Genomic DNA, 16,172 nt, shown 5'->3' with positions numbered 1-16,172 from the left:
TGATATGGTTGCATTCACTCGATGCGCTGCTGACATCGTGTGGCCATCACAGTAACTGCTTCTATCTGGTGGGGGCATGATGGAGGGGCGGTGTGAAAGGCTGGTATTTGTTGCCGTGTACAGCAGTGCCCAAACAACCCATTCATCACCGGCAGACGTCCCGGCTCTCCTCCAAAACGTGCCAAATTGATGAACCATCACCTCAAGTTTCATCACGTTCACTTTATATTGATAAAGCAATCATGCATGCTCTTCTTCTGTGTATCACGGTTTCCCCCCACTCTCAAGACAAATGGGGTGTCGGAATGATATCCACTGCTGCACTGTGGGCTTGAGATGGAGGGTCAGGACGGTTTTCACACAGCTCAAGTTTAGAGATTCTGAAAATATGCATTTGCTCAGTGACAATTACAGAGAGCAGGAACAAAATCTAATCATAAAACTAATAATATATTTGTTAAAAAGCAGTTTTTAGAAGTTAATTGGAGCAGCTGGTAAACATGACTCTACAACATCTATGATGCCTCCATTTTTTTTTTTTATTAATTCTTCTACAGTATACAAATATTCACACAGAAAATGTTCTCAAAAAAACCCCTAATGTCTCGTAAACATTCATATATGCTCGTCTTCTACTTCCTTCATTGTATTGCCACGACCTCATCTATATTCTTAAAAACAGGAGGCCACTAGATCGTCGCGTCGTCCCGTCACCCAGACGCACGTCTCGTACGCGGCATCACCCTCCCCTCCCCCTCCCTCTCGTCACATGACCCCCTCGTCGTGTTCCGCTGCAGCAGTGACAGCCAGGTCCAGGATGAAGGCAGAAATCACAGTGAAGCAGGGGGGAGGGCTCTTGACATCAGTGCGCTCGGGTGCGGGCCCAGAATTGAGGAACAGGAACGGGACCGTATTGCATGGGTCTGCTTCGAGCGTAGGGAGGGGGCAGGTGATCTGTTAAATCTTGATGAAATAGTTCCTTTATAGACATATTATTCGTAGTGTTTGTCTCGTAAATACAACCTGGAAACAAAAGATGGTGGAGGCCCAACACCGTCACATTACATTAGAGACTGTTTTAGACTTCCTGGCACTCTATGTATGAATAAGGCCCTCCAACCACAAAAAAGAAATTTGACCAAAATCTGGCAATGACACCCAATTTTACACGGGGACAGGGTATTTAAGACAAAGAATGGATATGGTATGTAGGTTTGGCTACAGGACACAGTTAATCAAGTAGTAAAGGACAGATAGATTTTACGAAAAATGACCGGTGCGGGTTAAATCTGCATATTCAATAAACCTCCAGTAAAGATCAGTTCATACAGTAGGAATCCCCACCAATATAAATCTTTTCAAAAACATCTATAGGAACATAATCACGTGAAAACAAAGTATATATATATATATATGTATATATATTGAGAGATGCATAAGAAGTGGCATTGAAGACGCATCAGATAATTTTGGCTCTGGCATTATGTGCTGCATCTCCACTGCCGCTGGCCATGTATTCCTCTCATCTCTATAGATCTTTATTCAATATGTAGTCCGCAAGCAGCGGCTCTTTCCCCAAAATATCAGGAAAGCAGTAGTGCAAACAAACGTTTAGCAGGATTTAATTATTTTCTTTTTTTTCTTCTGAAAGGGAAATTTGTCAAAACACTTCAGAAGATGCAATCCATCATTTGAACAGCGAGGAACAGTTGGGACACAAAAGTGTTCTTTTTTTTAAGATGTCTTGTGACCTGTTTGATATGCACGTAATGCTGTCCCTACTGGAAGTGTGACTTAAGATACTTTCAGTAGGAACAGCAAACATCATTCTGTACTAAACAACACACATGTATGGACTGCACCTTTAGACCCTGACACATTGTAACGTTTTTGGTTCAAACCAAAATGAAACGAGACGGTGGACGGGTCATGTTTTTTTTTTGGCTGTCTGGATGACAAATAATGACCTTTGACCTTTCCTTGACCCTTGCAGGTTTCCCCGTGAGTGAACTAAAATTAAAAAGGCATTATTGAAAAATAAGGCTACCAGTCTGAGGAGTTTAAAGGCACCCAGACTGAGCTACATTCCATCTTTGATGAACAAAAGAAGAAAATACGAGAGAAAATTAATTAATATTACAGTGATGTCCATTTTTTTTAGTATTAGGGCTAAAACAACTCTTTTATATTTTATTTTTCTCCCTCATACTCACTCTGCCAGTTTTTATTTCTTCTTCTTAAATAAGCTTTTGATTTTAGACGAGGAGCGCTTCAATTTCTCTCCATTGTCGCTGGAGTCCTGGGACGAGGTGCTCTGGAGCTTGTGTTCCCTTCCCACACTCCGGCCCTCCGAGTCCAGGGAGGTAAGGGACGGGTAACGGCCCACGTTGGGGAGCATGTTGGCGGGCAGCTGGCCGAAGCTGTAGGACTTCTCCAGGATGCCGTTGTACATGCCCTTGCCTGACGGAGAGGTGACGTTCCCCTGTGAGAAGGTTAAACTTTGGGACTCGGGCAGAATGCGGGTGATGTCGGGCGAGCCTTTGTGCGCAAACGGGTGGTGCTCCAAGGCCGGGGACGGCGAGGTGGAGGGCGGGCCGGAGGGGGTGGCGGGAGGGAGAGGAGGAGGTGTGGAGTCCCTGAGACTGCTGCTGCTGCTGCTGCTGGTGGTGGTGGTGTTGGAGGCGGATGCAGGAAGCTCGGGACTCTGGGTGAACAGTAGCAGCTCCTCGCGAGAGATCTTGCGGTACGGGGTGTCCGAGCCCGGTGAGCAGGGGTTGTGCAGCTGCTTGCGGCCCAAGGAAGAGTTGAGAGAGTCTGTGTCGGAGCTGCCATCCTGAGCCGGATCCCTGAGGAGAGCAGATGCACCAAGGTCACGATGATGAGCGAGCAAATTACAGCAATAATAAACGTCATTTTAAAATGTAGCTAAGATACAAGATAAACTTGTAATCTGCTGTTTGCTCCGTGCTTAATATGAACGAAAACCAGTAAATCTGTCCACATTTGTTAGAAAGTACCAAGATTCTGTGTTCTCAATATTATATATTATTAATATATATAAGAGTTATTTCTTTCCACTATTGTGTTGTATAAATATGAATGGCTATAACCGATGTTTTACACTTACTACACTAGATAGTATGGGAATTCTTGCTATTTAATTATGTTAGACATTAACTAATTATGGTGCATCACGTGCAGGTTGGCTTCCCAGTAACAAATGGCAGTTTAACCCCCAAGCATCTGTGTGAATGGTCTGGATAAAAACACCTGTGAGTCCAAACTGTAAAACCATTCCGCGGCGTTCCGGCCACCGCTACATACCCCCTCCTATCCGAGCTGAACATGATATGTTCGTCGTCTGCCTCGGTGCGATAGGAGAGGGACGAGCTGGCCATGGACAGCAGGTCGGGGTCCGGGGACATCAGCGAGGACTGCGGAGAGCTCAGCAGGCTCCGGCGGGAACGACACAGGCTGCTGCTGCGGGTCAGCGAGGGCCGGATCATCGTGGCCGCTGCGGAAAAGTCAAAGAGGGGGCGAAATGGAGATTAAACTTTATTTCTCTGCGTTGATTTAAGTCGCAAAATCCTCTGCCGTCCTACTCACTTGTGAACTGTGGAGGAGGCGTGTCCTCGTCCAGGTCATCCACTCCTCCTGCGATGGGGTAGGGGGGCACCGAGACTCGGGGCATGACCACCCAGCTGTGGTCTGAGTAGAGGCTGGCCGTCAGGCTCGGCAGCCCCGAGTTATTGACTACGGGGAAGTTGCAAAGCTTCTCAATCTGCTGCCAGCGGTGCAGCCGCTCCCTCAGGCACGCCGTTACCTCTGACAAGGCTTTCCTAAAAAAAAAAAAAAAAAAATCACACAATTTAGTGAGGAGGGGGGGTAGTGAATTGTACCTGCCAAACATTAGAGTTTCTGAACCAGGTAAGACGCAGTCTTTGCTTTGATTCATCAGGAATTAGACCGTTTTAGCACTCGAGCCTGCTGGTTATATTATGATATTGGACTTGTATTGTAATTCAATCATAGTACTAATCAAAGGACAATTAAACTGAATGTGTGGAACCAAACTTGTGACTACATTCAGTGTGTGTGTTTCTATAGTTTCTTACTTTGCTTCTAGTATCTTGTGGTCGACCTCATCCAGGGATGAACTGTGGGCGACATGAAGGGTTCCGAACACAGAACCTCTTTTCTTCTTTATTTTCTCTGCCTGGGATTCAAAAACACACACAAAAAACATTGGAACAATTATTTTAAGGAGACATTATCACTTATTTATTTCTAGATTTCAGAAAGTAATTCAATTATAGAAAGGTTTTTACGGGTTCCTGTTGTTTTGGTTTGAATAGAATTGAATCGAGGCTGACGAGGCTCACAGGTTGGTTAGCAGCTCTTCCACCGGCCTGATTTAAGGTCATAAGGGACTCTCAGCGGAGTCTGGCTGATATCAAGTAATTAATAAAAAAAAAGCAATCTATGTTTTTTAAGGCTTGATGTGTATTTACAAGTTAATTGAGTTTTGGCCAGATGCAAGTAACAACAAAGAATTAATGAAAAAAAAACAAATGGCACCCTTAATACTATAATCAAGCCAGATTAAAAACATGCAGTAATCATGCATACGTTCAACTGTTGAATTAAAAATCGAAAATGAATTAAATAGAATGTGATTAAAACAGATTAAATTAAACTAAGTACTTAAACTAGTTCAAGTAGTATTGAAATACATGCAATTCAAATAATGTCAAATCTGAGTCCGACCTTCACTTGGTAATCCCTACATCACATTGCTAACCCACCCATCTGCTTTATGAAAGTGCATCAATGCCCCACTGTGTAGCCAGTAAATAGATCAGTAGATGACGTCACCTCGTCTTTGGCGACGCACAGCTGAAACTCGGCGTTCTGCTTCTTGATGTTGTAGTATTGAACCTCCACCTCGTGCGTGAGCTGGAGCCACTTCTGGAGCGCTTCGGGCACCGACCGCTCCGACTGCATCTCCTTCTCCGCTCGCTTCAGGGCCTTGCGCACCTACACACACGAGAGGAACATAATATCTTAAAAAGTCACCGATCAAAATGCTTTTAAGTGAGGGTGACTTTCAAAAGAACTCATTAGATACGTCGGTGCTGTGTTTCCGATGTGACGGGCGGTGGGGAAATCTTGTGGTTATGCAAAAGAGGTATTTTGTGGAACATGAAATGAATCTTGTCATTTCAAGGCGTTTTAGCAGAAGTCATGAATACATTTACATTCATATACAGTGAATACATTAGCTTGAATATGTAAATACTGTGCATTTGAATAATAATGAATCTCTTTTCCAAGAGGCATTCAGGGGCAATAGGCGGTCTGGAAAGCCCCTACCTGTACTAGCTCTTCCTCCGCGTATTTCAGCCGGCTGAGCTCACATTCGGCGCCCTCTCGCAGCTCTCGGAGCCGGTGAGCCTCCGTTTTGGCGCCGTTGATCTCGTCCCTCATCTTCTGCTCCAGGTTCTGCTTCTCCACGGCCACCGTCCGGTTCTCCTCCTGAGCCTTTTCCAGCCTGGTAGACGAGAGGGAAAAGACAAAATGGAGATTCAGTAAAATGTTTAACACATAAATCATTATTTATATATTTATTTATAGGGCTGTAGTGGATGTAATATCTTTGACATTCAAAGCTCCTATTGACGTTTTCGAATAAAGCTTTGAATGTCTGTCGTCATATTTTATGTCTTCATCCTAATAAAATGTGAAATAAAAATGTTGTGTTATAGTAGTCATATAACTGTAAAGACCACACTTTGTGTGCCGCAAACAGGAGAGCGAGCGCTCGTCTTTGACCGCAGTGAAATATATTGTTTTTTGAAAGGCCAACAAATATGGATTGAAGCAGAATATTTGTTTACATTAAAAGAAAAAAAACGATGGCTGTCAAATCAGCGCATTCATTTTGAATTAATCATAGAAAATAATGTTAAAAAATAACTATATTTTAACTTTCATGGCCACAGGTAAGTGACATTAGCAAGCATTTTATCATTAATGATAAAAGACAATCAATATAAACATATATAATCAAAAAAAAGAAAGTGTGTGTGTTTTAGAGAGTAAAAGAGAAGGTGGACTACTGTACGTAATGTATCTGTCAGTTATTATTAACGCGCTGCTTTGTTTCTGTTGAACCTGCCTGAACCTGCACAGCCAGTGTTACATAAGTGTACATTAGATGCATTTCCTGCTCTTACCGGCTCTGCAGGTCGAGGAGGCTTTGCTCTGCATTTTGCAGGCTCTCCAGATCCCTCATCATCTGAGAGATGTGCACCTTGCTGGATTTGTTCTGCACATAAGCAAACCAGCAGCCCCCGACACCAATCACTATGGAAACCATGAGGATGAAGTCTTTCATCCAGTTATGTTGCGGACCTGCAGAGGGAGGAAGGAACAGGAGAAGACGGCCGGTTGGTCGTAGCAAAATGCCGCATATTTAACTGAATTGTTCCGACTGCATACACAGAGTATGGATAGCGATGGTGCAGCCGATACGCTTTTTGATATTTAAAAAAAACACGTCGCATACTTACGGAGAGGAGGGCCAAAAAGCACCGCGTCTAGCGCCTTTAGGTTTAACTTCTGTTTGTGCCGCTGGTCTAATATCTTCAACTGCGTCGACATAAACGACGCTTCATTTGCCGCCATTCTGAAACGTGGAGAAAAAGGAAAACCTGCGTTAAATAGGGTCACATTTCAACTACTCCTCGAGCTCATTAGCATCTAAAATGTGTCTTCACAGTAACTTTAGTGTCGGGTAACAGCTGACGTTTAGGACGAGGTCATTTTGTTGAACCTTGTAGAATGATGAAAGAATACGGACGTTACAGGCTGAATACAATAAAAAGGAGCAATGTATCAGTATACGAGGATTTTATAGACAATAACTATGATGATTGAAAGTTTCTGGGGAGTATTTACTAAGCCTGACATCTTATAAGAAGTGGAGCATAAAAGAAAGGTTTTTGATGAGAAGACGCTTTTGGAACCCTGAGAGTATATCCCTCCAGGAGGAGACAGTGTGTCGTCGTCCGCTCGATTAAAAAGCTCAGCGATTGAACGAGTTATGAAAAACGAATTCTTTACTCAACGTCGCTCAAGTCTCACCACCATCTTAAAGGCTCAGACAACATGGCAGCCCCGTGGAAACTGTAACCCCGTGCGGTGACATCACTTCATGAGTCAGCGCTCGCTCATCAGCCCAGAGGGCGAAACATGAAACCCCTCAATAGCCCCAGCGCCCCACCCATCATCGAGTCACATTCCACAAGTGTCTTCACCAAACGTCTGAGTTTCTCCCGTGACGTCGGCACTGAGATTACTCTGTGACGAGTTTCACCTTTACTAGGAGTCTTTTGGATATATGCTGTGTGCTTTAAAAGACTCAATTATGACATTTTAGGAAGCTACACAGTAGAAAAGTCACAGAATTAAAAAAAAAGCTTTTACAGGTTGTAAATGTAACGGCAAGTGTGTGAGAAACCTTTTCTGATCAAAGGAACAAAGACACTGAGGCAAAATAAATCTTTTTTTCTCCCTGTGTTGCCTTCTTTGACCAGCAGTGGGCAGCACTCAACAGAGTAATGAAATCTAAAGGTGCCTTTGAGTATTGTAACAAAGATGTTAATAGTGCTGCTGTTCATAAACACAGTTCCCTGCTCACAGCAGAACGTCTTAATTAGAGGCAAAGAAATTACACGAAGCACTCGTAGTATCTGCTATGCTAACTGCAGAAAGACAATAATAATGATTCTCATCTTATTATCAGTATGGAACTGCTCCTGTGAGCGATACCGACCGAGGTAAAGTGTTCCCCGTGACCCGGAAGTCCCGGAAGTTCTTCTCGTACTGCGGCAGCTCCACCGACTCCTTCAGCCACTGCACCGAGTCCTCCACGGTCCAGTTGTGGACTGGATCAGGGGAGAAAAAAAGGGAAATCATTACTTTACTGCGAAGAACTGAGCCGACGCTTTCATCAAGAGCAACTAACAGAGGAATAGTGCACGCTTTGAACTACTTTATGTAGGTAGTATCCAGTGGTGCTCAACTTAAGGGTCTGATCACCAGATAAACAAGTTCTGCTACAGTTTTTCGGACTTTTCTAATCTTTGCTTTAATGAAATATTGTCAAGTTTTACCTCTTTGTACAGTTATTCAAACTAAACCATACGAGACGTTTATAAAGAGGATTGTTTTTGTGGAACCTCTAACACCACATGGACCTCCTATGACAATGCTTCTCAATTTGACAAGCTAATATGATATTTTTTGGTGTAAATTCTTGATCTAAAAAGTAACAAAAATCACCAAATAAATGTAGTGGAGTAGACGTAAATGGCATGATATAGAAACAATCAACTAAAGTACACGTACCTCAAAACTATACTCAAGTTCAGTACTTTGAACACACGAGTGTGAGCCATTAAAGATGATAGAAACCGGTTATGTCATGTTCTGTGTGACTGACTTTTGGTCTTTGTTTAAGTCTTCCAATTAACTGACTCATCCAAAGCAATCAGTAGCACCTGAGCCCTGTACTAAGAAGCTAATATTTGGGGTTACAGCGGTAACGTCAGGTTCATCTCTGGGCCTTCAGTCCTGCGGTCGGTGGTTCACTTCTTACCGCTTATGTTTCCATAAGCAGAGGGGCCTTGAATCACCCTGAAGGGGTTAATTTCCCGCTGTGGATCAAAACTGTGTCCATAGCAGCCGTCTGGTATAAAGAAATAACCAACCGTAGAATTCCATATTTGACTAATCAGAATAGAGTATTCAACAAAGCTGTGTAATGAGGTCCTTTAAGAAGATAGTTAGTGGAGAACTTCTTCTTGAGTCACACCTTTGGCTTTAATCTTTTCCCCGTTATCTCCATCGTACCAACAGTCCTGAGTAATTTAATGTGAGGTCATGTCGTCTGTGTGTCGCCAGCTCTACCTTCAGAGGTCTTCCAGCTCTTCCACAGCTCCTCCACGGTGATGTGCTGGTCTTCGCGGTGCAGGTTGCTGTGTTTGTTGGTTTGCTGCTGCTTCATGTCTTCTATTATAAACTAGGATATAAAGAAAAGGCAGAATTGAGTTTCCCAGGCTTTGCAGAAACATCACAAAACGTACAGATGTGTTGGTTTACAGCATTTTGAAGCCAAACCCCCAAAACACATGAAGGCGCACTGCCCGACTGCTGCTGACGGACGAGCGTTGGGGGGAGAGGAGTGAAGAACATCGTTGTCATTGCTAACAGCATCCAACTAACCCATGTCTCATTCACATGCAAGAACCCCCCCTAACATAATCCTGATGAACACAAACAGTGAACGTGGCTGTTGAGAACTCACAGCAGTCAAGCCAACATGTTAGTGTTGGGAAATTCTGTCTGCCGAGCCGTGTGGAAGCACAACGAGTGCTACTGGCAGAGTGGCTGGCGGTAAGCTGGCAGGTAGGTAAATAGGCAATTAGGCCGTCCAATCATTACAGTCCGAGGATAGCCACAGACACAGGATATTTGTTTCATTGATTGCTGTGGGGAAGTACAGATAATTTCAACAAATATAGCAAAAAAAAAAATTCCTTTCAAATAAATTGCCCACCCTTGTTGCTGTAAAATGAGTGTTTTTTTTTTACTATGAACTCTGGGAGAGATACAGACGGCTGTGCTCGCCCGTGTATGTCCATGTGTGGTTTTGACAGAGAGCTGTAAAGAGTTGGCTTTGCCTAAAAGTCTGGCTTTGGATCACACACACACACACACACTTTATTTTTTCACTCTCCTTTCTTCCTTTTAGGGACTTTGAAAAGAGAAAGAGACCCATGGCGGAGGCACCACTTCCACCTGTGTGTGTGTGTGTGTGTGTGTGTGTGTGTGTGTGTGTGTGTGTGTGTGTGTGTGTGTGGGCTTTCAGTTTCCGGCTGTTCTGCTTTGGTAGCTGAGAACCAAATGCCCCAGCAGATAAAACAGCAAACCCACCAAGGAAATGCCAGAACAGCAGCAGCATCAACAAGGGAAAGGACGTGTGTGTGTGTGTGTGTGTGTGTGTGTGTGTGTGTGTGTGTGTGTGTGTGTGTGTGTGTGTGTGTGTGTGTGTGTGTGTGTGTGTGTGTGTGTGTGTGTGTGTGTGTGTGTGTGTGTGTGTGTGTGTGTGTGTGTGTGTGTGATGGTGTGTGCGTGTGCGTGTGTGCATGCGTGCGTGTGCGTGCGGCCTTGGCATAAACTAAAAACTTAACACCTCCTGTCTAATTTACACTCCCCTCATGCTTTAGATAACTAATTAGCCTTTGATATTACTGCAGTGGAGTATCACATGCTATCCTGCTGATGGGTCACAGCTTAAGCTACATTAGCTGTATTGCAAAGTTGGCGTCCAGTCTGTGTTTCGGGTGCAAAATAATGAATACTGGTCGAGAACACACTTTATATGTAGATACAAAAATAAGTTATAATAGAGTCCTAATTGTTGCTCGGGGACATTAAGAGAAGCTTAGCCGGTGGAATGACTAGTTAAGCGAAAGCGTAAATTCACAGAGGAATTTAAAAAATCCTGAGTTTTCAACCCAGGTGTAACCAGCGGGGAGCTGAATGTGCGATCTGTAGTGCTAGCGTGTGCTGCCTGCTCGTGTCAGCAGCAAACAAACAAAAAGGTGCCACAAACTCAGAGCTGTTAAGAGGAGAAACATTCAGCGGCAAGAAAGAGCGACGACAGAAGTTTGAATCGCGTAAAACTGAATGTTGCAGTCGCAGCTGAGGGTGTTTTGACATTTCACATCATTACGAATCAAAAATAGTCACAGAGCAGCGAGTTTCACATCCAACCTGATAGATCAGCGCACGCAGATTCCAACACAGCTGGAAAAATGTCGCGTGCCTGCGTTAAGACAGACGTTAACCGTCAGCGCTTGACTGCATGAGATGCCTTTTGAAGTAGTCCGAACAACATCTGAAGACACAGCTTGGACAGCACTCATCATGACATAACATACATACATGCATTTTCTAAATCCACCGGTACTTTCACACATCTGTAGTGTGTGCACAAAGAGTCTGAGGGAGTGCTGGGAGTTTGACATTGAATACATAACGGCAGTCTGGTGTTGAGAGGCAACAAGTGTTCCCGGCACTGAAACAAAAACAAATCTCGCTCTGTGAACCCGTACGTTCATTCTAATCACGTGTTCTAGAGACAGGAAGTGATGATACATATTACGTTGTCAAAAGAGTCAAGAAATCATTTGTGGACGTTGCTCACATCCACTGGATTTCTGCACAAAAGGGTGAAAATGTGTGTCAGTGTAATTCATGCCCTGTCAGAAGATCCCTTCCTTCATTTAGGCTAAATATCCAGGCTGTGGCATAAGGGTGTGCAAACATGGTGATCTAAAATGCTTTTATCAGCGGTCTAAATCAACCTACACACACACACACACGCCTGATGATGTGTGACGCAGGATATTAAAACACACAATCAACCTGCATGTGACCAGTGACAGCCAGTCATGAGAACAATATACCGTACAGGCGACGTGGCACTTTATACAGCAACCCGTGTCCACGATGAAACCTTTTGAATCATCAACTTGTTTCTTTGGGTGGGAGACGAAAAAAAAAGTTACAAAGAAATAAAACTCAAAATCTGATTCTGAAAGATTCAACACAAATAAAATCTACCACATCGCAGGTACTTTGTCATTAAAGGGACAGTTCACCCCAAAATCAAAAATACATATGTTTCCTCTTACCAGTGATGTTATTTGTCAATCAAGAATACTGAAAATAATCCACAGACCTTGTTTTGAGCAGTTTTATGTCTATTTCCCCTGAACTGTCCCTTTAAACAAATATTAATTTGTGTCCTGATGACACATGAAAGGTTAAGAGATCACCAAAGTTACGGCGAGTCGTCATCAGGGAGACGTGAATGTGTTTATTTCATGGCAATCCATCCAGTAAATTGCTGCAACGTCTCACTCAAAGCCACACGTGTCAATCTGCTGTCGGCGATCCGTCCGACAGGTGTTGAGATATTTTGAAACTGTTGTTTAGAGTTCCTATAAGGGTCTGAAAAGCTCTTTCACCACATCAGTAGTGGACAAAAACAGTCTGCGGGGCCTGAAAACTTTGCTCAGTGTTTTCATTCGTCCTCTTCTTACTCAATACAAATGCAAATGAGTTTTTCCTCACTGACGTAAAGCCAGGAAGCAACTAAAGGACCCAACTGCCTGCTGAGTCACCGGAGGGACCACAGTGTCTCCAATATACTCCAAACAAATGTCTTGCAAAGCCTTTAATGGCAATTAAAGAAACCTATTTTTTGGGGGGTTTTCTTTTCATCTTAAATTGCACTTGTTCAAGAAAGATTCCTGTCCTGAAAACAATGAGAAGAGAGATTAAAAGTGAGTGTAATTGGTGTAAAGCGATGCCATCTCATTATAAAACTTCTATTTGCGGCCAGACTGGCGGAGCAGCTTTGCATACGGTCAAAGACAGCTTTGTGGAATATGTGGTGAGCAGCGCATATCAAGACAGGTCATTGTGTGGAAGCCTAGCAGCCTCTGTGGTTAGCTGTGATAATTACAACCACGGGACGTCGCCTACTGAAATGTCAGAAATTAAACTTTAAAAAAGAAACATTTACACTTTGTCCCATCGTCATGTTTACAATACTCCTTACTCGATTATACAGAGAGCCTGAACTCTGCCTGGAGACCAACAATCAGTCCTGAAAAGACAACAATACCTACACGTGTTCTACACGGAGGCCTCAGCACAGACGGGGTACGACACACACAGCAGCAAACAAAGACATTTGTGTTCCTATCGGATTCCAGAGAGCTGGCTGAGTTTCGAGACTCTTCCAATGAGCCTCTGCTGTCTCCAACGGTCGACTAAGGCTGTCAACGAATATTCAAAATTTCAAGATTTATTCGAATAGTAAAGTACTGAAGAAAAAACAGATTTTCGAATGTGTAAATTAATATTCGATTGTGGAAAAAAAAAACAGACCTCCAGTGGACTGTGACTCTATTCAGCCCTGATATCTACTGCATCACTCCACCTGTGCACGTCTACTCATCTAGCTTACTGAGAGTTATTTCATCCATCACAAGCCCAAAATGATTTTTTATTTATTTTAATGCTCAACAGCACATTAATCAAACCTGTTGGTAATCTAAAACTGCAAGAAGTCGGTTATTAGATTGATTAATCGTTATCAATCTGTTACAAATTTGGGACAAAAAAAATAAAGTATGCTGCGCTTGGATGTGATTTATGAAACGCGTGAACTATTTGCAGCGCGACTGATTTATCACACATGACAACTGGGCAGAATCTACTGTGAAACCATCGCTCAGAAGATCTTCCTCGAGCTTTTCTCAAAAATCTCAAAAATCTACGAAGGTTGTTAAATGTCTTCATCATCGTTTTGCCCTCTGCTGCATTCCAGACGAATGGGATTTCGTTCCAATTGCTTAAGTCCTACATCTCAATTAAAAGCAGTACTTCACGAACAAATGTGACCGTTGGCTGAACTCGAATGTTCCCGCTGGACGAGTCAACAAACACCTTCTTGAACCTCCTCCTCTGTAGATACGACCTACACGCTCCACGAGCCTCCTCCAGTTCCTTCCGTTCATACCTCGCCGAGACGCAAGTCGCACGTACAGTATGAATCCACAGATGCGGAACTCACATGTAAGCCTAATTCTTCCACCAAGTTGTTATGCACGGGCCTGTCAAGAACTAATAAAGCACACACACACACACGCACACACACAGGCCCCTGCTGTGACATGGGTTGGGTTCTTGCAATTTCAAAGTGATGCAACACGATCCAGCCGAGCGTCTCCTTGGCAGACGGGCAGCACGCAGCCCAGCAGCAGCCCGAGGACACGGGGCACCTGCCGTCCCTGGTGACTGTGCTCAGCAACAGTCCCCCCCCCCCCACCCACACCCCTCCCCCCTCCCTCCCTCCCTCTCCCCCGACGTCACTCGAAACCCCTGGCGACTCCCAGACTCGGGAGTAATCAGAGGCAGGATTATGTTTAACAGGATTTGATTCCTAATGAAATTCTTCCACGGTAGTCGAGCACAGATACACTTGGGGGAGTTAAAAAAAGAAAAAAAAAAAAACGTACTTTTGATTTTGAGACTATAAATACACCGTCGTAAAGAGGTCCAGGTTTCTGGTTTGTGTTTATTTAGGCTGATGTCGACAGGCAGGGGGAGAAGGATTTGACAGTTCTGATCCGAGACCAACTTCACAGGAAGAAAATCACTTCCTGGGAGATTTCCGGGCACGGATTATAAATACACTTTATTTCACGCCACTCATATAATCATGGGAGTGCGCGGCAGCTCTGGTAAAGCCACCTACTAACAACCCTTTTACCTTTATCATGCCAACTCATTCTGACTAAAAACATACATGTCTGCTTCACTAGAGAGCTATTTGTGTCCTGCTACGACCCTCAGCTCCAAATATCAACTTCAAAAACAGCCAAAGCCTTTTTTTTTTGTGACTGATGACTATTAGTCACCAAAAAACTCTGTGACGCGACACGTCGGTGAATACTGCAATTGTAAAGGGTACCGAGGTACTTGTTGGCCTCGGCACTTCCTTGTTTGCTCTCCTCGTCTCACCAATGAGTCAACATGTCTAAGTACACGTAGCGGCTGCTCTTTGTGTGTCCGTGGTGGGTGGCCCATTGTCACCAACAGCAACACACAAAGGTGAAGCAGTTAATGCTAATTAGGGAACTTCAGAATGAAAAACGCCACGGTTACATGCTGCAGATAGATGCTGTGGTGACCAATTACTCTCGTGTCAGCCACCTGTAAATGATCTGTGTGTACGCGTTATCTGTGTGTGTGTGTGTGTGGTGATATAAACTGAGAGACATTGGTAGGTATTAATACGTCTGTGAGGGTTCATTTCCCTGTAACTTAGCAACACTGATTGCTGTTAAGTTACAGAGGACTTTTAAGGGAAAAACACATTTTTACGCTTCAGCGCTACCAGGTAACTCGTTGATGAGGCCACTTTCCATTGGGTTACAGCCAGTTGACTTACATTGCAAAGACAAACTCATGTTAGCTAGAATATACTCTGTGTATATTTAATACTGTGTCACAGATGCTGCCATCTGATATGAATAGCGGCTCAATGTGTGAATTAATGAATGTCTAGCGTCGTCCAGTTCAAGTGCAAAAACATATTGGATTTAAAACAGAAAACGAGAAGCCCGTCCTTTACACCGACCATCTAATTGGCTTTTAACGAGGCTTATATTTTGCGCAAAATGTTCATAAATCATTTTCTTTGCTGCTGTCATTGTCACCATACATCCCCACCGACCTCATGGCGTCTTTACCACCAGCAGAAGCATCTCAGCACAAGCATCTCTGAAATGCACGTCGTGAAAACCTGGATATCCTGACACACACAGCTATAACGTTACACATACCAGCATCCTCTCATCTTAGTCATCCTCTCACATTTTGTGATAAAAAGGTGTCAGGGGGGGCAGAATAAGAGAAGGGAAAGCAGGAAGATTCAAAGTTTGATTCAAAGTTGCATAAAAACTGTGAATCTGAGCCTTTTTTTCACTAGTCCATCTGAAGACATTCGTTGTAAGTGACACGTTTTCAAAATGGCTTCCCAGTGTCGTCGCTTATCTTCATGCAACAGACTTCATCACAACCCAGACAGCCCTGAATACAGTGCAGCATCTGCAAGAGTGCGAGACTAAAACAATCGACCCTTTTCCCTTATTATCAGCTAACCTGACGGTGAAGATCCACTTCTTTCAGTAACACACTCCCCTGTCACACGACAATGTCCGTCTTTTATAAAACTAAACTGATCGACAGCCACTGATTTGGTTCAAGGAGCGTCCATCGTGCTCTGAAACCTGGCTCCGCCCACCGCCGTAGCCCAAAGAAGAAGCTCGGAAATCCTCAGTAACGAGCGGCGGCCAAAAGCAACTGCAGGAAAGAAACTGCTCATTGCCCTTATAAAGACAAAACTCCCGTGTACATTTAGAGTAGATACAGGCAACAGTGATATACACGCGCAGACGTGCATCGCCTTGATGTGGGCCGGGGGCCAGTTCTAACACTGCAGAACCTCAGGGGTCTTTAGACCC

The 16,172-nt window shown here is 43.8% G+C and overlaps 1 protein-coding gene across 3 annotated transcripts in view; it reads right to left on the bottom strand.

Annotated features, from left to right (window-relative positions):
* Positions 1 to 527: 527 nt before the first annotated feature.
* stim2b (stromal interaction molecule 2b) overlaps positions 528 to 16,172 on the bottom strand; it is a 33,375-nt gene continuing 17,730 nt past the window's right edge. For 2 of the 3 annotated variants that reach the window (XM_079184424.1, XM_079184426.1), the window contains exons 3-12: positions 8,974 to 9,085; positions 7,838 to 7,949; positions 6,573 to 6,688; positions 6,237 to 6,414; positions 5,374 to 5,551; positions 4,876 to 5,037; positions 4,116 to 4,216; positions 3,607 to 3,839; positions 3,271 to 3,514; positions 528 to 2,846 (exon numbers count right to left, since the gene is read on the bottom strand). In XM_079184424.1, coding sequence (XP_079040550.1) covers positions 2,225 to 2,846; positions 3,271 to 3,514; positions 3,607 to 3,839; positions 4,116 to 4,216; positions 4,876 to 5,037; positions 5,374 to 5,551; positions 6,237 to 6,414; positions 6,573 to 6,688; positions 7,838 to 7,949; positions 8,974 to 9,085 — 2,058 coding nt within the window. In that variant the 3' untranslated portion in view covers positions 528 to 2,224. The remainder of the gene's footprint in view (positions 2,847 to 3,270; positions 3,515 to 3,606; positions 3,840 to 4,115; positions 4,217 to 4,875; positions 5,038 to 5,373; positions 5,552 to 6,236; positions 6,415 to 6,572; positions 6,689 to 7,837; positions 7,950 to 8,973; positions 9,086 to 16,172) is intronic. The other variant, XM_079184425.1, reaches the window with a different exon arrangement.

Source organism: Pholis gunnellus (genome assembly GCF_910591455.1).
Source record: "Pholis gunnellus genome assembly, chromosome: 23".
Classification (NCBI taxonomy): Eukaryota; Metazoa; Chordata; class Actinopteri; order Perciformes; family Pholidae; genus Pholis; species Pholis gunnellus.
Note: the sequence above shows the minus strand (reverse complement) of the source record. Positions and strands in the feature narration are given on the sequence as shown.